Source organism: Daldinia decipiens (genome assembly GCF_022478715.1).
Source record: "Daldinia decipiens strain CBS 113046 unplaced genomic scaffold F4813scaffold_21, whole genome shotgun sequence".
NCBI classification, from domain to species: Eukaryota; Fungi; Ascomycota; class Sordariomycetes; order Xylariales; family Hypoxylaceae; genus Daldinia; species Daldinia decipiens.
The window spans coordinates 592913-617483 of record NW_026054564.1 but is presented as its reverse complement, the minus strand read 5'-3'; the positions used below and the strand labels follow the sequence as shown (position 1 = coordinate 617483).

The following is a 24571-nucleotide window of genomic DNA, read 5'->3' as shown; positions in this document are numbered from 1 at the left end:
AAAAAAGATTTTAAAGTTATTATTATTAGCAATTAAAGAGTTAATTAATAAGATTAAAAGATTAGGATAAGAATTTTAAATTAGGTTTATTAAGATATAATTAAGTATTAATTTATTAAAAGAAATATCGTTAAAATATATAAAGGCGATAATTTATTTAATAAATTAAAGTTTTAATTAAAGAAATGATTATAGATTATTAATTAAAATATTAAAAATTTAATTTTATTAATATCTTTAATAATATATTTTAAAAATGGTAAGTGTAATTATAAATAATTTAAAATTATGTTAAAATTATATATATATTTATAAATATAAGGTATATTTATTAACTTGTAATATAATTAATATAAAAGAGAAATGAAAATAAAAATTTTAATTTAGGATATATATAAGGTATTTAATTGGTTATAAGGTTATTAATATATATTATATATTTTTATTAAAAGAAAATTATTTTTATAAAGTATATTTAATTTAATAAAAAGTTATTTTATAAATTTATATTAAAATTATAATTATTTTATATAATGAAAGAAAATTTTATATATATTGGTAATATAAAACGTAAATTAAATATTACTTTAATTTAATTTATAAAATAATAAAATTTTTATTTATAATTTAATAATTGGTATAACTTAAAATAAAAGAAATAAATTAGGGTTAAAATTAAATTTAATAAGAAATTAATTAAAAAAAGTTTTTAATTTATATTTATAATATTTATAAGTATAAAAAATGTATTATAAAATGTTAAAATTATTATTTCGGAAAGAAATAAACGTATAAAATTAGGACTTCTTACAATATAATTAATTATAAAAGTAATTTTAAATCTATTAATCTTTAAAAAAACAAATATTTCGGTTATAAAAAAAGGTTATAAATATAATAAAATAAAATAATTTAAGGTTTTATACAATAGTTAATAAATAAAATATAAGGATTTATTAAATGACAATAATATTAAAGATATAAATTTATTAATTATAATTTTAACTATTAAAAGATATAATTATAATTAAATAATTACATTTTATTTATTTAATTAATAAAAAATTTTAAAATTAAATAAATAACGTAAATATATAATAACATATACTATTTTAATGGCTATATTATTATCGAAAAATATTTCCAAATTTTAAAAAGTAAAATTTTAAGAAATTTTTTATAAATTAATACTAATAAAACTTAAACTTGAACAATAAAAAAATTTAAATAATTATCTTTTAAATAAATAATTTAAAGAAAACGTAAACGTTAAAATATTAATTATAATCAAAAAGATATATAAAAAATTATTAATATTAATAAAATATAATTAATATTATTATTCATAAAATAAATATTTTTTTATGAATTTAATATTAATGGTTATTTAATTATATATAAGTTAAAAATAATAGTAAAAAAAAATTTATAAAAAGTAAATTTATTTATTAATATATATATAGTTACTTTTATAATTAAAACATTTAAAATTATAATAGTAATTATAATGTAATTTAATTTAAAAATTAATTAATATAATATAAAAAATAGTAATTATATATATATATAATTACTGAAAAAATACAAATAAATAAATAAATATATATAATTAAAAAATTATATAAATTAAGGAATACTTTTTTTATAGTATAAAAGAGTAGAAAAAACCTTTATAACTATTAAAATAGTATTTTTTTTTTAAAAAAAACATACCTATTTTATTATCTTAATTATAAAATATATTAAAAAGTGGTTAATATAATTATTAATTTTATAAAAAGCGTTTAAAATATAAAAAATAAAAGATTAATAAAATAATATTTAAATATTAAAGTAATATATAATTATAAAAATAAAATCATTATTTTAAACCATAAGGTATATATTTAAAAAAAAATGGTTAAAAATATAATTTAATCGATAATTTATATAATTTAATTATATTAACAGTTATAATTAAACTATTTAAATATAATGGAGTAATAAATAAAGAAATTATTAAAATTTATTAAAAATTAATTGGATTAATTTTTTATATAATTATTATAATATATTTTAAAATAATATATGTAATATTATAATTATTATATTACTTTAATAATTTAGGATTTTAATATATAAAAATAATTTATTAAACAAAAATTTTATATTAAATATAAGAATAAAGATTTAAAATTTAAAATATTATTTATAGTTAAAAATACGTTATTTACTAATAATAATAAAATTAAACGTTTTTTTAAAGTTATATAATTCTTTTATTTAATATATTAACAATATAAAAAGTATTATAATAAATAATTATATTAATAATTACGGTAAAATTATAAAAGAAATAATAATTTTATAACATTTATTTAAAGATATTAAATTAAATATAAATAAATAATAAAATATTTTTAATAATTAAAGAAAAAGAAAGGATTAATATAAAGTTACGTTAAAAATATATAAAAAATATATTTAATATAGTTTATTTATTTATTAATTAAATATTAATTAATAATTTAATAAGATAATATTTTAAATATTTTAAAATATTATTATAATTAATAAAAAAAATTTAATAGTTAATAAAAAAGTTATTTCAATATTAAAAAGATTTTATTATAAAGCTGTTAAATTAAAATTATTAATATTATTGGTGGTAAATTATTTAATCACTTACGTTATTTTATTACATAAAAGATAAGTAAATTATAATTAAATTTATATAATAAAATAAATTAAGTTGGATATAATACGAAATTAATTAAAAAAGTTATACTTGCGAAGTTTATAATAAGGTTTTTTTTAATAGTGTTGTTATTATTATTATTTTATTTTATAAGATTTTTGTTATTATTTATTAAATTATTTATTAAATTAGTTTAAATGTTATTTTTTAAAGTAAGCAAGTTTATTAAAGTTATTAAATTTATTAGTTTTTTTTATTTATTTTTTATCTTTATTATTTTTTATTAAATTATTTATACCGTTATTTATATAACTTATATTACCACTTATATTTTTTATTATAACATTATTATTATTTTTTTTATTGTTATTAATATAGCTATTATTTTTAAAAGCTTTATTTAATTTTCTTTTCCAAATCTTTTTTATTAATATCTTAAATATTTAAAATAACCTCTTTTATAAAAAGGGTAAATTTCAAATAAATAACTTTAATTAATATTAAAATTTTTTAAAAAATCTTAAACTTTACATTTAAAAATATTAATTTATTTTTATTTAAAATATAAAAGAAATCTTATTTAAATAATATTAATTTTATAAATAATTATATATAAATTAAAAAAGATTAATTAATATAATAAATAAATTTTTGAAATATTTATAAAGATTTATATTTATAATTATTATATATATAAATATAATATTTTAATAATTTTTTATTATAATTATTATTATTAAACTCTTTTTAACAGTTAAAAAACCAATTTTAAAAATGATAAAAATATATTTTACCTTTAAAAGTAATATGTAAAAGTTTAATATAATAACATAAAATAATATTTATAAAATTAATTAAATTATTAATTAAAAATATTTTATTTTAAAAGATAATTAACAAAAGTAATTATAATTAAAAATAAAATAAAAATTTATTTAATAAATTAATTAAAATAATAATGATAACCGATATTAATAATAATATGGTATAACGTTTATTAACTTAAATTTTATAAAACTTATTATTAATGCGGCGTTTTAAATTTTAAAAAAAGATTTAATAAATAATAATATATTAAAATTAAAAATTTTAATTTTATAAGTTAATAAAATTTTTACTTTTGTTATTATTCCCGGTTAATATTTAAATAGATCGGATAGTTTTTTATAATTTTAAATTCCTTATATATATTAATATTATTAAAGTTTATTTATTTTTAAAATTAATAACTTTAAATAAATAATATAAATGTTTCGTTTTATACATTTTAATCGTTAAAATATTTAAACTTAAAACATAATAAATAATATAATAAAATTTATAATAAAATAATAAATAAACAATATTAATTAAAATTTTATTTTTAAAACTTATATAATTTAAACGTATAAAACTTTTAATTATTATATAATTAATATATATTAAATAAATAATATATAAAATCTAATTAATAATATTTTTAATAATTTAATTAATTAAGATAAAATCGTAAAAACGCGTATTACACTGTTATTTTACATAAGATTAAAGATTTTCAAGTCATTTAACATGGTTAATTAATTTAACATTAAGTTATTTTATCGTTATCGTTATTTTATTATCGTAATTTTATTTTTTTATTATTTTTATTTTTTATTTTTTTATTTAAATTTTATAATAACTTTTAAATCATTTAACATATAATTTTTCTTAAGTAAACCCATACGTCTTAAGTTATGATAAGCAGCTTGGATTTTTTGTTTTTCAGAAGGGTTCTATACTGCTAGCTGCGTCAATCTGCCGGGCTGGGATAGATGGTCTGAGCGAAAAGGAGCACAGAGAGTACGTGGAGCCCGCTGCGGTCCCCGTCATGGACTTCAAGGCAATCCACGCCAGTACCGGAGATAAGCGAAAGGGATACTCACGCTAAATCGATGGGGCTCTTAGCCATCATGGTGCCATATACGCCGACTTCCTCAAGAAGTTGTTCGCGGCCTGCTTCAAGCAGTCCCTTGAAAACATGTGCCTCGTGTATAAGATACTCAACATCAAAGATGTCGATTACATCGAAAAGATGTTCAAGCCTCGCCACATGTGCACGCACTCGACCTGGAACTGTTTCCTAGGCATGCCGCTCTCGCCGCTCACCAATGAATCGGCGAATTGACTGAACGATCACACCGATTACGGCCAGTTCATCATGCTCTTTCAGTACATGGATGGTGGTCTCGAGATCTACGACTACGAGGCCGACATCTACCGGGGAGTGGATGGCCCGTCGCGTCGCTCTGGAGTATGAACGCAAAAGCATGTAGGACACAATCGCCCGTCTGCGTCTAATTGCAAGGGTAATGTTTGCTTGATACAAAGTAAATATAGAATGGTTGGAGCATTGATTATGTAAGTATCTTGCCATGCGATGTCAAAACTCAACAGTCTGCTATACTTACCAACTAAGCTCGGGGGGTCTATCAGGGGTAGTATATCATCTGCCAGTAGATTGCAGCTACATGTAGATAAACCAACCCACCGGTCAAGGGCAAGGAGAAAGAGAAAGAAAGGGGAAGCAGAAGGTTATGGTATTGCTCACGTCGATTGCTCGCATATCAAGCCCGGTCAGTTTTTGAGATCTCTAAACGCTTGAACAAGGAGATTGCTTCCTTGTCGAAAGATGGTTTAAGGTAGATTATGTGGTTTGGACTGGTAAACCTGTTGAAGGTCGTATTGCATACAGCCGTGTAAGCTACCGCATCGCCGTTAGCTTCTATAGCACTGAGTCCGCGCAGGAGCTGAAGACTTTACCTCCCGATGACCTTGACGGCCAGGTAGAAGGGGCTGTTAGAAAATAGAGTACCTGGCTCGGCGAGGATACGTAGACCCCGACTCCCTTCTCCATTGCGGAGTTGGGGGAAGCATGTTTCAATGGCGGGTCGCACAGCCTCTGCGATCTTCGGAAAGGTGTGATCCATGTAACCACCGCCAATATCGAGGATGGTCGGGTTGAGACCTAGCTCTCGGGCCTGCGTAAAGACTTCTGCCGCCTCCCCGATTCCACGAACGTATGTCTCCGGGTCGACGGCTACACTCAGAGCTGGCAAGACAGTCGTTAGCTAGCACATACATACATACACACGTAGATACATATATATCACATATCGCATCACATTACATGCAGCATAATACATGTTTACCAGCCAGTTATTACAAGATCCTTCAACTCACTTACCTGCATGGAAACTAGCACCTGCCAGTGCTAGCCCGAGCTCCTTGGCGAGGCGGATAAGTCGCAGGAAGTCGTGGTGAGAGGCACCAAACTTGGTGCCTGAAGGGTCAACGTCGGTAGGGTCGTCGGCAAAGATGCGGAGGACCACGTTCGCTTCGAGATAATGGTCCTTAAGCTTGCAAAGCTCACATTCGTTATCGAAGGTGATGAGGGAAACACCGAGCTTCCGGCATAAACCCAAGGACGCGGAAGGCTTGCATGGGTGAGTGAAGATGATTCGATCCACGCTGATGCCCATGGACAGGATTAGCTCAATCTCCTCGATCGACGCGCAGTCGAATCCAGCGCCGCAGGAGGCCAGGGTCTGGATCAACCGTCCATCGTTGCTACTTTTCACGGCTATTTGTAGTCTAGTTTAGCACACTTCCCTTTTTTTCTTTGAGTTATGAAGTATGGGTACTCGAGTATGAGAGGGGGCAGATATATCATGAAGCCCTGTACGTACCGAAGAAGGGTGTGATATCTGGAAGAGCTTCTGTCCACACAGTCCACTTCCGAACAATATCACCCAGGTCAGCGACATAGAACGAGTCCTCTGACGTCGAAAGCATGTGATCTGGCGTGTTCAGGCTTTCGACGGCCTTGACGTGGTTTTCAAACGCCTCCCTTACGGCTACGTTGACGGCCATTCCTGCGATTCGAGATATGTACCAAAGGTAAGGGATTTTTACACCTAATGGTATCTTAATGAAATCAATAAGAGTCTATAAAGATAATGTTTAAACCTACACACACGCGCTTATATATAGCGCTTGTATGTGGCCATATATGAGCGTCAGAAGCTGACGAGCATCGTAACAGGAGTGTCCAAAAATGCAACCGAATGTTACCAAAGCGGGTCCTAGGCGAGACATTCTTTGCTTCACTGCAAGATATAAAATTGAATCACACATGTTATTAAATGGATGTTACGTATGAACGCACTATACAGTAGGATAATATTGTGTCCGAGCAATATTAAAGAAACACACCCGAGATAACCTGTTTACAACGACGGCAACGACGACGAGGGAGCATCGAGATAAACAAAACGTTACCTCGTCCCCGGTACGCATATCCATGTCACATCCAGCGAAATTAAACCACCACTACCTTGGATTGCCTTGTACAGTGCCTATGAACGTGCTGAAGGTCCGTAGAGATAGCCGTTGATCTCGTCCTGAAGTTGAGTCTTTCTACCGTTGACTTCACAAATCTTACTGGTCTCTGGATGCCACGCCTGTTCGAAGGCCTGCTGGAAGTCGGCCTTGATATCCCTGATATTCTCAATGCCGACGGGTAGCCTGATCATCTTCAAGGAATCGCAAATCGAGCACTTGCTTCGTATCCGCCATTGAGACCGAAGCAGAGGACGGAGCCGAATCCCCGTTTGAAGTACCTGAGGGCTTCTTGGTGATCCAGATGGTCTTGGTGGCCGATGTAGTTGACCCAGGCAACCAGAGGCTGCTCCCGCAGCCAGTCGGCTATTTCCGCCGTATTCTGCGCATGCCGCTCGCAGCGTACGGCGAGAGACTCGAGACCAATCAGCAGCTTCTGGGCCGCGGTGACGCTGAGAGTGCTTCCCGTATCCCGGAGGATCTCGAACTAGCAGCGGATGGCGAAGGGCCGGTGTGAGAAGCGCTCCCAGAGCCTCATGCGAGGGGCAGGACGTTAATAGTTTTCATTCTTCACGAGCAATTCCAGTAGGCTGGAGAGAGGGAGAGATAAACAGTATAGTTAGTACGGTATAGTGTAGTAGCTATGAAGCAAGTAACACTGGGGTAGGGGGTAGATGCAGGTGCAGGTACCAGCAGAAAAGGAGGGTCGGAGATGGGATTGATGTCTGTAACGGTTCCCATATTTCTCTATTTGACTCCGTTAAAACGGGAATGACAATAGAACGAAGAACTAAGCGGATAGACGAAGGGGTTAGTAAAGCTTCCAATCTACGGGTTATATCTTCTTTCTTTTATGCATTACATGGTACTTTAAGTACATACTTAAAGGCAGGTGTATGTATAACTGTAACATAATTAGCCGGTACATATCTACTGGGGCGCTAAAAGGAATGATATTATAGAATTATGATAATCTAGGTTGGTTGATTATATTAAAAGGGCCGCAATACAAATCTAAGAACGCTCGGGATTAAAAATAAAAACTGTCTACCTCTGACTGCTGTCAGCTTTGTTTTACGATCATTCTTTGTAAAGTGATTGAATAGTATATAATATATCTCTTGAATTATTATGCGATATCTGATGATGATGATGATGATGATGATGATGATGATGATGATGAGAACGTTTACGTCTATTGGGGGCTTTATGCTATCTAATTAGATACATGCAGCGGCGCATCAGTGGCGCTCTAGACGTCTAGAGTACTCCCCGGGGGAAGCAGAGCTAGAGTATCGCCTGACATAATATGCGATATCTGACAAGTCCCCCTATTCCTGATATGTGACTGGATCTATAGGAATCCCTTGCAGTTACAATGTTGAATTTATACAAGATTCATGTGAGAACTCGATTTAGGCGAGCCACAATATGGTACAGTCTGCGTACAGTAAAAGGCATGACCCAGATGTAAGGAACGTAACTTGACAACCATATGTAGGGTATAATCGAAAACAACGTGCATTATCACGAGATCCATACTACACCAGTGCGCGAGTATCCTTGATGGCCTGGCTTAGAAAACTCGTGCAAGCTGTTGATCCCTCGGTGGGTTTATTCACTCGACTAGACTTGATCATCCTGGAAACCTCCCTATATCACTCTCCTACTAGTCGTCGAGATGGAGATGGACTCGAATAACCTAGGTGTTATCGTCATTGGCGCAGGTTTCTCAGACATCCTCGCCGTGTGCAAGTGAGTAGTATGCAGTATAGTATTAGAACTTTTAACGGCACGAAAGACTGACTTGTCCCTACAGGCTGCGCCTGCTAGGGTTTCGAGTCCGCGGATTCGAGCGCCAGCGGACTCCATGTCTTACCCCACCTAAATACGACAACAGCCCAGACAGGACGGCCGGGACGCTGGGGATGGGGCCTAACGGCTACCGAGAAGCTCTGCGGCTCGGTCTCCAGTCTTCCAATGATTTTAACTACATGTGCCGAGACTAGGACGCGCTGACGGTTCCGGCCGAGGAGCGGGATCAATTCTACCGGAAGCGGTATCTCGCGGGAGGCTGGGCCTTCTGGATGGCGGGCTTCCGAGACTTGCGCCGAGACCCCCGAGCCAATGGGGATGCGTACGCCTTTTGGGCCGCGCAGACGCGGGCCAGGATTAGCTGCACAATCAAGCGAGAGCTGCTGGTCAGGCGACCCTGCCTTGAAGAGGACCTCTACGAGGTCATAGATCAGCCCCAGCTGGACATTGTCGACATTATCGAGAAACCCATCGAGGTCATCACTGAGACGGGCATCTGCGCGCACGGAAAGACGATCAAATTTGACGTAATTATTTCAGCCGCGGGATTCGGCGACGAGGCCAGCGGGCTCAAGCGCCTTAACATCCGAGGTCGGAATGGCACTCGCCTCGTAGAAGCTTGGTCCGAAGATGTCCAGTCGCATCTCGGAATCGCCATCCACCAATTCCCCAACTTGTTCTTCCTCTACGGGCCCTAGTGTCTAGCGACTCGGTCTCCGCCTTCTTCTTTAGCGAGCCAACACACATACTCGTAGATGGCGACCTTGCCACCGCATATGTCCCGCCTGAAGTGGAGTGCGGTCGGGATGCACATGTGCGGCATGTTGTCACTCGTAGCCGTGTAGGTGAACAGGGTCTCAAACTCACCTCTGATCAACCGTACCCACGTTCTTGGTCTACAACACACACATTTCTAATGCTATATAATATTGCACCGTCCATCCAAGCCTTCGTCTAATCGCAATAGTGCATACTAAGAACCTTCGAATGGGACGTATGTGATAATATGATGACTTTTTAATTCTAAAGTTTTTACGTCTCCAAAATACCTAGCCCTTAAATATGCTTGCCCTGGTTTGCCTTAGGGTCTTCTCTTGCATATATCGCAATCAATTCACTACATGATTCGCCTAGTCAATATGAGGACAGTAATGATAGCGAATTTCATTGCTGAGAGGTGACTGCTCTTAGGTTGGGGCACATCGTCTTTCCGAGCATGTTCCCGTGTAGGGGATTCGTTCTGGTCCGTCAGCCCATCCGAAGCAAGTGGCCGTCACACAAGGGGTGCAGCATCCGGTGAGAAGACGTTTAGCCGGGCCGACGCCATCACGAGACATTATTGGGTGTACCACTCTGATCGGCCGGTCCGGTCTGAACGCGGTTTGATATCGCTTTGAGTTAATCTAAGACCCAACTTCGTCTTCGACTTTCCTCTCTTCCTGTCAGCTAGAAGTAAGATATTGAAGCAGATGAACGACAGGAACTGCAGGGGTCGTCAATGCTCCAGGATGGAAATTTATACTCACTGAACGAAGAGAGGATCGGTTTTAATACTTGGGAGCTGAGATCTGAGAACAACCTAGTCGCCATAAAGCATTAGATCTGCTTTCTTGGTGGATTATGAGCGTTGTATTCCCTCTACACCACCGCGTAGTCGGCGTGAAATTCGGGGTAAGAAAGTTCCAAAGTCTATGGAGCAGGTCATCAGCCTCGCTAACGTGTCTGGTCACTGTGTGGGTAGCATCAACATCAAGCTTATTCTTGCCCCGCAGAGAGCCTCATACGTTACCTAAGCTGTGTTATTACCTATATGCTCTTTTTATGATCTGATATTTTTTATATATCCCTATTAGCTATCTAAGGCTACCTATCATAGCTACCTGTTATATCTACATTCGTTTGGAGTTAGTATAAACCATGTAGGCGACGAGACAAGCATAATTGAGCCTTGTGATTTTTGGGTACACTTTGTTGCACTACTCAATGACTGCTGACATGTGATGGTATTTAATTAAACTCGTAGTTTGTGGCAATACTTTGGGAAACGTTTCTTACGAGTAGGTAAGACAGTTTGTACTATTTGACTAGGTTAGAAGAGTAAACCAGTGTTAGTGAGATTCGCCGATTAATCGTCAATTACATAAAAAGCTGACTGGTTACTAGTGCTTTTCATTCATACAAGGCGAAAAAAAGGACTGAAGAATAGGGATAAAACATAAAGTTGGGTTGATTTGTATCCCAACTACGTCATGTGTGACTGACTAGGACCTGGTGATAGTACGGGAGTTAAAGAATAGCCGTCCCTGAGCGGTCCCCATTTTTATCTTATATAAGAAACATGAACCTCGGCCAAGCATTTTATCAGATCAAGCCGGAAATAATTCGTTTTAACAATAGATCTTAGGATATAAGAATAATCTATCTAGAGCGGGATCTTGCCGGAGACGGTCGGGTAATTTCGCCATTTGCGCATACATATGTAAACGGTCCAAATGCCTATATATCTCCGAATAGAGACAAGTAAAGGCTAATTACTGTTTCTTACCTTTGGTACCTTTGGTAATAATTCCGGCTTGAATCTCACCTGTACTCTGACCTTTTCGAATTCTTACCTACCTACGTAATATGCTCCCCCGGCCTATGATGCATCAAGGTCTTTCGAAAGATAATTATTCATGAGGAGGACTTGTTAAGAATGCGCTGCTATTCGCTTCGCACTCCTCCCGTGCGACGTTTCTCTGCCCAGATCATTGTAAGACTTCAGCCAGGACGCCACATATGCACTCGATGCTTGATAACGAGGGCGGGTGAAAGTCGACGAAACACGATCAGTTCTTCTGCAGCCAGTCGCAAGCCATCGTCCGCCATCTTGAAATGGCCCGCTCTCTCGCCAAGCGCATCCAGACGTTTTGCGACCGTTGCGACACCCTCTTTAGAGAATGGTCAGAACACCAATTTAATCTTCACTTGCTTTCATTTCTAAAATTTTGATATAGCTCGCATACCCGATGACCATGGCCCGATTCAAGAATACGATCGGCGAGTGCAGGAAGGGCGCCTCCGAGAGGACCAGCACCAACGCGGGATTATCCAGAATTTGCAAAATTTACACGACGAACTAGTTCATTACCGAGCGCAACCCGTTGTGCGCCCGAACCTCGAGACTCTAAAACCGACCAAATCATTATTTTCGTGGTTCGGACCGAAGCCAGCCACTAGAGCCATACAAGATATCCCAGCCAATCTGCCGCGAGGATTATATTTGTACGGCGACGTCGGGAGCGGGAAGACTATGTTGATGGACCTCTTCTACGACACATTGCCCAGTTCCGTCCAATCTAAGACCAGAATACATTTCCATAATTTTATGCAGGATGTGCACAAGAGGTTGCATAAGATGAAGATGACGCATGGAAACGATATAGACGCAGTCCCGTTTGTAGCAGCAGATATCGCAGAGAAGGCGAATGTTCTGTGTTTCGATGAGTTCCAATGCACTGATGTAGCCGATGCGATGATCCTACGAAGGCTTTTAGAGGCACTAATGTCCCACGGAGTTGTTCTCGTGACGACATCAAACCGAAATCCGGATGAGTTATATAAAAACGGGATTCAGCGCGAATCCTTTATTCCGGCGATCCACCTTCTAAAGTCGCGGCTGCATGTCATCAATCTCAACTCCCCTACCGATTACCGCAAAATCCCCCGGCCGCCGTCCGGGGTCTACCACACGCCGCTCGACAACCAGGCGGCATTGCACATAGAGAAGTGGCTCCGGTTTCTTGGCGATCCCGATGCGCCAGAACCTCACCCAGAAACACAAAAGGTCTGGGGCCGCGACATCTACGTTCCGAGAGTTAGCGGCCGCTGCGCTTGGTTCACCTTCCAAGAACTGATTGGCCGTGCGACAGGCGCGGCTGATTACCTCGAGCTGATGCGCTGCTACGACGCGTTTATCATATCTGACGTGCCCGGCATGACTTTCCGAGAGCGCGATCTTGCAAGACGCTTCATTACGTTTATAGACGCTGTCTACGAATCCCGCGCCAAGCTCGTCCTCACCACGGCCGTTCCTTTAACGGAATTATTCATCTCGCCCCAGGAACTGCGGGAGTCCCTGAAAAGGGATGGAAAGCCTATAGACGACGACGATGACGAATCGACTAGCCACGCCATGCAGCACATGCTCGAGGACGTGGACAGTAACATTGACCAGTTAAAAAACTCGAGTCTGTTCTCCGGCGACGAAGAGCGCTTTGCATTTGCGCGAGCGCTATCGAGGCTGAGTGAGATGTCTAGTCAAGAGTGGGTTGAGCGCGGTATGGGTCTAGAAAGTTTAGGGGGCAAAAAGGAGAGGGGACGACTGGGCAAAGGCCCGTAGCCGACAGATGGAGGATAGTATGTGATGCGATATGGATTAGACAGGATCTTGTCCTACTGCACACTAGCATAGTTTGGCGTTTATTCCTGGCTCGACGGTTTGTTACGGGACGCATAGAATGGCGGCGAGTGGGCTACAGGTTTGTGGCTAGAGTGCTTGATACCTACTTACATCGTAGAAGTCACTTATTGCTAGATTTTGCGCTAAGATATACGAGATTCGTGGAATTCGCTGGGCTGTGCTTCATTAGTCTATCCAAGTTTATTGTTTGCGTGATATGATACCTTAGGTAGGTTTTTATCTTGCTTCAGGCGTACGGTAGTGGTACAATGTATTACCTGCGCTAACTTAGTTCATTGAAGACGATGATTGAGCTGTTTAGATTGGCGGTGTTCGAGATTAGTGCATACATGCATATCCCAGATATCTATTTAGGAGTCGTGTAATGTAGAGGTACACGATATTTTGTGCGACTGTTCTTTACATGTTATTAATGGAAATCGATAAACGATCCGAGGTTTCACTCATGCGTGTTTGCTCTTGTTACACAGCATCTGCTGGGAACCTAGGTACGCCGTACAATTGCCTGATAATGTCGACTTGCACGCGACGCGCCGACGTTAGGACGTCCAATTTCGTAGTTAAGTGCGCCGCGAACTTACATTTATGTACATAGTAGCGAGCATGGATCCGGCATAGTCGGGCAAATTCCCGCTAGGAGCTTGACCGAAGGGACCGTGACAACCATGGGGGGGAACGTTAAAACTAACCAGGGTCTGGGGAGACGATTGCTTTAGGGGATGGCCTAGACTCGAGATATTCTTTTTACTTTTAATGCATACCCAAAGGACGTACATTTGCTAGTTACATGTTAGTGCTACTTGTAAATACCTAACCTAGTATCTAGGTATGTATCTATTAACCTATATATAGATACCTAATTGATGTAGTGGTAATTGTAGTGGTAATTGTAGTGGTAATTTATATGAAGATCTTGAGAAATTTCTTCGCTACGTTAGGTACTTGACACATGGTTATATGTCGAAACTTATATAGATGCGGTGAGCTACCATATTGTTATGTAGATCAGGGGTTGCTACTACATGTTCATCCGTAGGTATTCATGGGTGCATCCCCTATGTATGTGCTATGGTTGTATGCATCTCAGCTGATAGAGAGAATCTTACTGGGAGTTCCAATCTCAAGCGGCAATTTCTAGCGTAGGATTCTAACCAATGCAAATTTCGATTAGAACAGACCGAGAAGTCATCCCTGCTGGATCCTTCAAACAGGAAAGAAATATGCAGGTATCGTAACGTTTTCTATTCATGGCTTGTATAAGATTATCGTCACGATATCGTTGTTGATCGTTAGGATGTGCTTATAAAGTTCTGCGCCGCTCCCAGTCTAAGACATTTAGAAATAATGTTTCTTCAGCGCTAATGACCCCTTTTCACGATGTAAATGTGGGGGTGGCTTCTTTTAACTGCAGAGCCTCATCGGGAAAGGCGCTGTAAGACGGCACCTACATGAGGTAATAACTATAAATCCATCGGAATGTTTAAAACAGTAATGATATCAATGAATTAGGTAGGTGAGGATAGCTATCATAAAGCAATGTTATGTAGATAGCCTATAAATATATAGAATAGTGGTTGGGGTGGGTGGGATGTGGAAGGAGATGAGATGAATAAGAAAAGTCAGGTGAAACCTCGCAGATAATCATGTACTGGGTGGCAGATGGTTGGTTATTTGGACCAATCAGGTCTTGGAATATACGCTACTCCCATGTTATAGGAAATCTAGATGCACCAACTACAAAATAGTGTACCTACCAGGGGGGTCATTATGTATGTACACTAGAAGACGGATGAGTTAATCTTAGGTAGTTTCCTAGACGGGACCTTCCCATGTGGGTGCTAGTGGGGTGCAATCATTTGCGAAGATCATTTGCAAAGGCGGTTCGTTCCTTCCCACCAAAGAAGAGAAGTTTGTTGCTACTAGTTGGCTGCTAACCCGGCTTCTGCTAGGTCGTTCTTTACCCACCCTTACTCATACAGCTGCCACACCAAAAAAGGGGAGAATTCCGTCATTTTTCTTGGTGGAGTCCAGTTTAATCCAGCTTAATCCAGCTTTAATGCCCTGGCAGCCTGGCATTTCATATTACCTCCACTCTCTCAAGTTTGTCTTGGCCTTTTTCAGGGCTGGGTTCCTTTTCCTCTCCTTTTCTCTCTGTCGGCGTTTCCTACAATACATAATCTTTATTTTTCTTCAGTCTATCGTGGGACTATACGTAATGCTGAAAGGACAACAAGGCGTGCGATTTACTTGTGGACCTAGACGCGAAGGATAACGTGCGCGACACAATCGTTTTCGGTCCCATTTCTCATAATTAGGATGGGCGCGATAAAAAACACCCTTTCCTTAATTCCCTCTTTTCGGTCCTCGGGGTCCAAATCACTTTACGAGGTGCTGCCTTCGCACGATTCAAGCCATGCTAGTTCGCCCTTAGACGGATCACCCATCATGTCGGATACTTGGCGCAAAGGGTTCTCAACACCCCGTCGGCGACTGGGTGGTTTACTTCGCACGTCACCAAAGAAGTTGTTCTTTTTCACAATTGCTGTGTTTTTCACGTTTGTTCTGCTTGCCGGAGGAAGTTTTCGAGCTAGGCGCTATTACGTCGAGAATACTAAGACAGAAGAGAGAATCCCCTATCACTGGGAGAAATACCCCAGGTAAGAAGTCATTCAGTCTATGAGTTGGGAAGTAACTCAAAGGAGGCAACAAATGGTTCTAACACGTGCCTTCAGGTTAAGTGGATTTTACAATGGCGTGCGCTCGCTTGTGAACTACACAGACTGGATCCCGGAACAGCAGGTCACAGAGAAAACCAAGCCTCTAATTCACAAGACCCCTCCTATGGACCCCGTTATTGTTAATCCGTATCCCGACTTCAGCTCCAGCGAGTATCTTAAGGATCACCAGCCTGTGCAAAGGTGTTATGTGGATGAAAATGAAAAGTTCCCGGCGCCTGATATCTTTGCATATCCCGGTATACCTGCTGGGATGCCTGCCCCGTTCTGGGGATCGTACGAGAGTATCGGGGTTGCGCCAGACAAGTGCTGGGAACGGTTTGGTCGTTTCGGTCCTTATGGTTATAGCTACAATCCCGCTGAAGGAGGGTTAGGACTTTCGAATCATTCGGCCCATGCAGGTGCTGAGAAGATCCAAGAGATGTTTACCAAGGTCGATTATCGCAATGTGAATTGGGGCAGGGCACAGAAGAAGTGCTTTGAGAAAAACCAGAAACGATTTGATCCTGAAGCAGCACGTAGCAATGGCTCCGCTGAAGACAAGAAAGTAGTTAAGCGCTCTGCTTATGTACTACGAACCTGGACTGGCTACCAGTACACCGACATCCAACTCTTGTCTCTACGAGCTATGATTAACGAGCTGTCCCTAAAATCCGGTGGCGAATATGACGTACATCTTCTTGTTCATGTCAAAGACAACTCAATACCCATCTGGGCGTCCGACGAAGTTTATAACCAGACGATAAGGGATAATGTGCCTGAGGAATTTTGGGGCATTACAACGTTGTGGTCGGAACAGCAGATGCGAACTTACTACCCCGGCCCGTTCCCTGAAGAAGACAACGTGGAGAATCATTCCAAGTCTGATATCCATGGCGTTTACCGAAGTGCGCATTTTGCCCTGCAGTGGTTTTCGCAGCAGCACCAAGAATATGATTTCTTTTGGAATTGGGAAATGGATCTAAGATATACCGGCCACTACTACGAGTTCCACAATGGTATCTCAAAGTGGGCAGCAGAACAGCCTCGAAAACTACTATGGGAGAGGAGTTCTCGATTCTGGATACCCGGTATTCATGGTTCGTGGTCCAAATTTTCTCAACTAGTTGAACGAGAGACGATAGAAAGGAAAGAGAAACCAGTTTGGGGTCCAGTGACATTTCCCACTTCCGACCGTGGTATGCTCCCATCTCCTAAGGAGAATACGCCACCGACGAAGATCGAAGATGATGATTATCGATGGGGTGTAGGTGAAGATGCGGATCTAATCGTCTTTGACCCATTATTTGATCCATCAAAGACAAATTGGGTCTTCCGCAACGACGTATCAGGATATAACACGTCCCTTGAGATACCGCCTCGCCGAGTAGCAATCATTACAGTTGCACGACTTTCGAGAGGGTTATTAAATACTATGCATGAGGAAACGTTCCGTTTGCACCACACTATGTTTCCAGAGATGTGGCCCCCAACGGTTGCTCTTCACCATGGATACAAGGCTGTTTACGCGCCGCACCCAGTTTACTTTGATAGGCAATGGCCACTAGAGGTCATGGATAAAACTTTCAACTATCCACCTACGCCACAAGATAGCCCGTTTGGTTGGGGCGAGCACAACATGCAAGGTGGTAGTTTCTACTACAATGCCGGTTTCAGCGGTGCATTGTGGCGACGATGGCTTGGGGCGAATGAGAATGGTGAGGGTGGAAAGAAGATGGAGGAATCTCGATCGGACCGTATGTGTCTAAGAGGAACGCTCTACCATCCGATAAAATCTGAGAGCGTCGAATGAGCACGTTTATAGTTGTGGTTATCTAATTTTGGCGTATCGGCGTTCAGGAAAAGCCAAGTATAGGGCTTCTGATTTTACGAGAGCATTGAGGCATTTTCAGGGGGTGGTTTGTTTTCATCCATGGCATCATACAGCATTCGAGACTCCGGTCCTCCCTCCGCATGTGGTTTATGGGGTTCTGATACCCGTTGATTTGTGCACGAACCCCTGTTTCTATTTTATTACCTTATTCACGAGAACAGATTCAAGCAGGCACCAGGATCGTCAAGGTTGGATGTCGTGCAGTGCAGACGAGGGGCATATGAGGCTGGTACGAGAGAGCAGGTCGACAAGCCAATGAGGGCTGTCCACTCTTAATTGTATAATAGTAGACCTTGCGACCAATGTTTAATACCTAAGACAATTATGCTGCAATGTTGCAATATTTCTCATTCTGAGCTCTTGAATCCTATTTTAGTAATGCATTTCAATACGGGTCAGGAACGTCCATGTCATTTGCAATGAATACTTTGAAATTGTAGTCCGTGTTAAATTGGCCTTTAGTTCTTATGCTCAATTATGTAACTCAGTTCATGATCACATGCACTCCTTGCATATATAGTAGGTTGCATGCATGCACACACATAAGTTTTTGGCGCGTGGTACGTCATTTTAGTACTGATAAGGGATATGGTCCGTGCACCAGGGACCAGGAGATGCAACCCCAACTGCGCCAGCTTCCAGATTGGTCATCAGTCAGCTGCCCAGTCAGCTGTTGCTATGCCAGCTCCAAAGTACCTAAAACCAGTCAACCTTCAAGTTACATTCCCGGAGTTAAAGGGTTTGATCTATTTCATCTTCATACCATTGCCTTTTATCGCTCCAACAACATTTCATCAAACCAGCAGAACCGTCGATAAGCACGGATTTACAACCATGAAGGCGTCTCTTATTGGATTTCTCCTGCCTGCGGCAGCGAGTGCTCGTTTTATCGAAGCGAATGAGGCCGGTCGCTTTCTCCCTACCGTAGATGCACTTCTGGAAGAAGTAGAAGCTCCGGAGCGATATCTTATCGAGCTGTCTCCTGGAAAGACAGCATGGGTAACTGAGGATGAGAAATGGCAGCTTCGTCGTGTATGTTTACCTCTCCTGATTTACAGATTCCAGTGTATTTACAGCCACTAACAGCTCTGCTATAGGAAGGACTACGGTTCATGGATATCACGGATAACATTGACCTCGCCGAGTTACGTGTTACCTCCCAAGAATCGCCCCTATTCCCCGAGAAGGTCCAGCTCCAATCCGAAATCCATCCCCTATTGAAGGACTTATCTAAGGACTTGCTCCAAGAGCATCTCGAGAAGTTTACGAGCTTCCATACGCGATACTACAAATCAGACTATGGCCGTCAGTCTTCGGAGTGGCTGCTGAAGACAGTCCAAGACACAATTAAGGAGGCCGGTGCTGATAAATATGGGGTTAATGCCAAACATTTCGAGCACTCCTGGGGCCAGAACTCGATTATCGCAACGATTCCTGGCAAGTCGAACGCAACTATCGTCATCGGCGCCCACCAGGATTCGATCAACCTCTGGTTCCCCTCCATGCTTCCGGCCCCTGGTGCCGATGATGATGGAAGCGGTACTGTTACAATCCTCGAGGCTTTCCGCGTTCTTCTATCTTCGAAAGACATAATTGAAGGGAATGCCCCGAACACGATCGAGTTCCACTGGTACAGTGCTGAGGAAGGCGGCCTCCTTGGAAGTCAGGCTGTCTTCGCGGACTATGCTAAGAAGAGCCGCGACGTCAAGGCCATGCTGCAGCAAGACATGACTGGCTACGCCCAGGGAACACTTGACGCAGGAAAGCCCGAGAGTGTGGGTGTTATCACTGACTTCGTCGACCCCGGCTTGACAGCTTTCATCAAGAAGGTTATTGAGGAGTACTGCGAGGTCCCCTGGGTTGAGACTAAGTGTGGATACGCTTGCTCGGACCACGCATCTGCTTCCAAGGCTGGTTATCCTTCTGCTTTTGTTATCGAGTCAACCTTCTCCGAGTCCAACCAGCACATTCACAATACCGATGATGTGATTAAGTATCTCTCCTTTGACCACATGCTCCAGCACGCGAGGATGACTCTTGCGCTTGTCTACGAGTTGGGTTTCACTGATTTTGAGAAGCTGAAGTCGGTGAACGAGATGGGAGAGTTGTAAGAATGAGATTGATGGTCGAATGCATACATGGGGTTAATGGCGTTTGAACACAAGGTGGGCACAAAGTAAACACTTTGGTTGGAACCATGGCGATCATTTTCTTATACAAGTATACAAGGGTATTGGATTAGCACATACAATTTGCTATACTACCTACATTAGAATGAGTAGAAATTTAAGCTTAATCCCATGGTTGTTCCCGTACTATCCGGACTTTAGTGTAAGATATCTAAGCATCCTGGCATCCCGGGCATCTAGGCAAATCCATAGATGCTTTGAGTGTATTATGTCGAGCCGGTTATCCGAACTGGATTGTTCGGAGTCGGAGCTTGCGTCATTCTTGTCGGTGAATTAGCCACTCAGGTTCCGTTATTACCTGCAGCTTAACAGCCACACCACCCCTATATCTAACTTATCCTCAAATCTTGGCATCATAGTTCGTATAGCCTTGTTTTAACCTCCGAGACTAAGTCTAATACATGTTGTCCATTTTTCGAGGCTGCATGTATACACGTATCTTAGATATGTCCGACGGGCAGAAGCGCAATTCTATACAGGATGCGGTTTTTCTTAAAATACTGCAATGGCCTTGATCCAGAATACACAGAATTTGGATGATTTCGGGTTTACACTTCTTTCGTCATCTTTACGTAGGTACCTTTGGAAACAATCCCAGCAGCAAGTCGCCAAATTCACCATGCCAACCAAGCAAGATACGATTGTGTCCACCGAGTCTCCTTTCAAAATTAGTGAGCACTTGTATGAACTATGTCTATCATCTGAGAGCGTCTCGTCAACTCTCGCCCGATATTTGACGTTGACTCCTGGCGAGGTATGGAAGAAGTTGTTCGATTGCCATGATCATGACCATGGCTTCAAAGGGGACGTCCGCGACATTGGAAAAGGCTCTCTTAACCCCAAAGAGCTGGAGAGAGCCCGGGCCTGTGGGAAATGGGGCACAGAAAAGCCCAGCGACTTGTTTCTCAGGGTTAGTTCCGCAAAATGGTATAATAACAAGTAGTAAACTAATACAACTAGGTCTATCACGATGCACTATCTACACTTGACGATAATTTGGGGTGCGGTATGGTCAGCCCTTCTTTGATGGGTAGCAGCGGGACTATGCCATTAACCATCATTTCCGTGTAAGTCAACATGACATATACTCGCGTAACCACATCCTAACTTCCCATTAAAGCATCCCTGATATCATGAGGCACATGTCCAACGTCATTGTCCGCGCCGAAAAAGAGGTATTCCTTGCAACCAATTTTTGGGAGAACGGAGTGGCCTCCAAGTACATCACGAATGCGATAAGAGAGCTCTCATATCGCGCTGGGGGGCGGGGAGTGAAAATCGTCGTGAAGATCATATATGACCGCGGGAGTCCAAAGCAACTCCTCGAGCCACATTATATGGTTCCTGAGAGCGAATACACCGGTAGTGCTGTCGGACTACCGGCTCCACATGAGATTCCCAATATCGATCTTCAAGTCATAAATTATCACCGTCCGCTACTAGGCACGTTTCATTCCAAGTACATGATCGTGGACCGCGAGATCGCTGTTGTACAGAGCAACAACATTCAGGATAATGATAATGTAGAGATGATGGTACAGGTGGAAGGCCCCATCGTGGATTCATTGTACGATATGGCGCTCTTAAGTTGGCATAAGAAATTAGAGCCGCCATTGCCGTATCTCAACTCTCCCGCAGCTAAGAGTGGAAGGACAAGTTTTACCCCGAGCTATGCTGATATATTCAGTCCTGAAGGAGCTATTAAAGGCTATTCTGCGATTGTTGATACAGATAAACTGCCGGGAGGGGACACCTATGGCCTAGACGCTCTTGAGACCAAACGAACGGGTGGGTGGACAGGTCATGTCAATGGAACGGGCAGATCGAGCACAGAAACATCAAGAAGCTTGAATTCTCTCAGTGGCATTAGTAACAGGACCAGTAGCCATCAAGTACAAGACGGTCTTATTGTTCAAAGTGGTGAAGGAGGAAACCCCCTTGCACCGCAAGGTCTACCTACGGAGCAAACCGCAGACGTTCCTCACTACGACGAGGATCTCGTCGGGGAAATCCGCCGCATACAAGCGTCCGTAAGCCAAAAGCCAGGCGAAACGCGGATGCAAGCCGTATCACGGCACCTCAACCACACAGTCAACGAAAGGTTCGAAGGAACCGCTCCCGAGTGCGATGCGCGGGACGAGATGACACCGTACATACCGCACCCAATACACGAGTCCTTCCCGATGGCTCTAGTCTGCCGTGCTCCTTATGGCCAACCGAACCACTCCTCCGTCTCAAATCCGCAAAACGCGGCTTGGCTGTCAGCACTGAGAAACGCGCAGAAGAATGTATTTATTCAATCTCCGACGCTGAACGCAGAGCCACTTATCCCGGCTATAGTAGAGGCCTGCGAGCGTGGCGTGGATGTTTATTGCTATATTTGTCTGGGGTATAATGACTCGGTAAGTCTTCTCCTATTCATGTCTACTTATTCCATAAACCCACCTATTAAAAGCCACTGCTACGTAAACAGTAAATGTATAGTATACGTAAAAGACTAACCCCTTTCCTATCCTAGGGCGAAATGCTTCCCATGCAAGGCGGCCACAACGAAGCCATCGCGCACCATCTCTACACCGGCCTCCTCCCCCCCAGCGCAAAGCAACATCTACACTGGTACTGGTACACCGCCAAAGACCAGACCTCCCCCATCGTAGCAAGCAAGAAGCGGCGGTCCTGCCACATCAAGCTTCTCATTGCGGACGAGCACATCGGCGTTGTCGGGAACGGTAATCAGGACACGCAGAGCTGGTTTCATAGCCAGGAGGTTAATATACTAATTGACAGCGGGCTGATTTGTCGCAGCTGGATTGCGGGACTGAGGAGGAATCAGAACACGCATTTGTACGGGAGAGTTGGCGGGGAGGATGGGATTTGGAGGGATGGGGAGGGGAGGGAGGCGGAGGGAGCGACGGGTGTGGATGCGGGGAGGTTGGCTTGGGCTAGGGGGGTTGTGGGGGCTGTTAAGAGGGTGCAGGGGACGGGAGGGTTTTAGGGGTAGTTTTGAATGGGGATGGGGGAGAGATAGGAGAGAGGGAAAGAAAGGGGTGCCAGGTGAGTGGATAGATAGGGGGTATGGAGATGGTGATGTTGGCGTATTTGATGTGCAATGGACTGGGACTGGGCGGTTTGTTCTTCTCTTATGGCAATCCACGAAACGCAGTCTTCATGCATAATGTCAATACTAGAAAACATGCTGTATTTACACAGAGAACAGTACTATAGTTTGACGGTAATAGTAAGTTCACGTTCTTATAGGTGTAAATATCTTCGATATTGACATGTAGAAATAAAGATAAACTTATAAGGGGTTTGTCGGGTATCTTAAATGTGAGATTATTAGGTATTACAGTAAATAATATCACCTAAGCTATTACACGATATTATGAAAGTTATAGTCGGGTATGACTTAAGCGATGTTATCAACTCAGGCTGGAGCCAATATTGAGTCCCATGGAGTTATTTAACTCAGTTTATCTAGTTTAAACATATGTCTTGGTAATTTAGGACTTGATAATCACTGTCACGTTAATAAGTACCTAATTCTAAGTAATCAACATCAAGTCCCCCAGCATCATGTCAGATACCAAGGCTAGTTTACTCGGCATTTGATCTCTTTTCGACTTTCGGATATCATGAAGCGTTATTTACAAGTTCAGCAGGTGGAGGATTAAGTCCTCCACATGCGATAACACGGCAATGATCAATTTATCTACAGTTCCAAAGTAGATCAATTAATAATACGCAGTATAATGCAGAAAGTGGGAAATGTAAGCCTTACCATAGCCAAGTTGGTGATCCACATTTTTTATTAACCATAATTGTAGATATTATAGAAGGTACAAACGTGTATAGCAAATTTAATACGTGTTACCATGTACCGCGTATGGCAACTGTCAGTCCTGTCATACCTTACGTGTATATGCGGGTACTACTCGCATATGTTGTACGTAAACATGATTGCTCTTACTACTCCTACTATTACTTCCTTAAGCAAACACGTGCTCCTACCTGTCTTTTATATATGGGTCCTAGGTTATGTCAGAACATAGGAAGGTGTAGAGCAAATTATGGGAATAAGTGTTTTACTTTATTTACCTAACTAGGTAGGTACATGTAGGTAATGTCTAAGAGCCATACCACCTAGATCCCACTGACTGAGGTATTTGAAAACTTGGCAATATGGGCCTGGGCCTGAGACTAGACAACAAACCTGCTTGCTCGCTCACAACAATTGCCCACCCTTTCTCCCATACACTCACTCCTATCAACAATATATATCTATCGACCAACTATCAAAACACTATAACATAAAGATAAATTCACCAGCAATATTCTTTATTAACTATCGTCTCGACAACATAAATATGCATCGTCACACTAATAACTCGTGGTGTGAACGACTTACCAAAACAATTCATAACAACTCACACTTGCTTATGTGCGTAAGCTGTTATATAT

At 40.3% G+C, this 24571-nt stretch overlaps 6 protein-coding genes across 6 annotated transcripts; 5 read left to right on the top strand and 1 right to left on the bottom strand.

The window, feature by feature from the left end:
* Positions 1 to 5454: 5454 nt before the first annotated feature.
* On the bottom strand, positions 5455 to 6568 carry F4813DRAFT_397382 (Orn/DAP/Arg decarboxylase 2; the record flags this gene model as incomplete). The annotated part of the gene is made up of 3 exons (XM_049247938.1): positions 5455 to 5747; positions 5883 to 6278; positions 6385 to 6568. The coding sequence occupies 3 exons, from the start codon at positions 6566 to 6568 to the stop codon at positions 5455 to 5457; spliced, it is 873 nt and encodes a 290-aa protein (XP_049098764.1).
* A 2149-nt stretch (positions 6569 to 8717) lies between these two features.
* F4813DRAFT_390504 (uncharacterized protein) lies at positions 8718 to 9549 on the top strand (the record flags this gene model as incomplete). Its single annotated transcript, XM_049247025.1, has 3 exons — positions 8718 to 8791; positions 8856 to 8877; positions 9046 to 9549. 3 exons carry the CDS (start codon positions 8718 to 8720, stop codon positions 9547 to 9549), a joined length of 600 nt encoding a protein of 199 aa, XP_049098763.1.
* A 1673-nt stretch (positions 9550 to 11222) lies between these two features.
* F4813DRAFT_363335 (AFG1-like ATPase-domain-containing protein) lies at positions 11223 to 13459 on the top strand. The gene is made up of 2 exons (XM_049243693.1): positions 11223 to 11793; positions 11848 to 13459. Exons 1-2 carry the CDS (start codon positions 11547 to 11549, stop codon positions 13230 to 13232), a joined length of 1632 nt encoding a protein of 543 aa, XP_049098762.1. The 5' UTR covers positions 11223 to 11546; the 3' UTR covers positions 13233 to 13459.
* A 1608-nt stretch (positions 13460 to 15067) lies between these two features.
* Positions 15068 to 18254, top strand: F4813DRAFT_363334 (uncharacterized protein). The gene is made up of 3 exons (XM_049243692.1): positions 15068 to 15193; positions 15263 to 15970; positions 16046 to 18254. The coding sequence occupies exons 2-3, from the start codon at positions 15630 to 15632 to the stop codon at positions 17838 to 17840; spliced, it is 2136 nt and encodes a 711-aa protein (XP_049098761.1). The 5' UTR covers positions 15068 to 15193; positions 15263 to 15629; the 3' UTR covers positions 17841 to 18254.
* Positions 18255 to 18755: 501 nt separating this feature from the next.
* On the top strand, positions 18756 to 20032 carry F4813DRAFT_381353 (Zn-dependent exopeptidase; the record flags this gene model as incomplete). The annotated part of the gene is made up of 2 exons (XM_049245662.1): positions 18756 to 18953; positions 19019 to 20032. 2 exons carry the CDS (start codon positions 18756 to 18758, stop codon positions 20030 to 20032), a joined length of 1212 nt encoding a protein of 403 aa, XP_049098760.1.
* Positions 20033 to 20729: 697 nt separating this feature from the next.
* F4813DRAFT_381352 (uncharacterized protein) lies at positions 20730 to 23105 on the top strand (the record flags this gene model as incomplete). The annotated part of the gene is made up of 4 exons (XM_049245661.1): positions 20730 to 21020; positions 21071 to 21177; positions 21231 to 22512; positions 22629 to 23105. The coding sequence occupies 4 exons, from the start codon at positions 20730 to 20732 to the stop codon at positions 23103 to 23105; spliced, it is 2157 nt and encodes a 718-aa protein (XP_049098759.1).
* Between the last annotated feature and the right edge of the window lie 1466 nt (positions 23106 to 24571).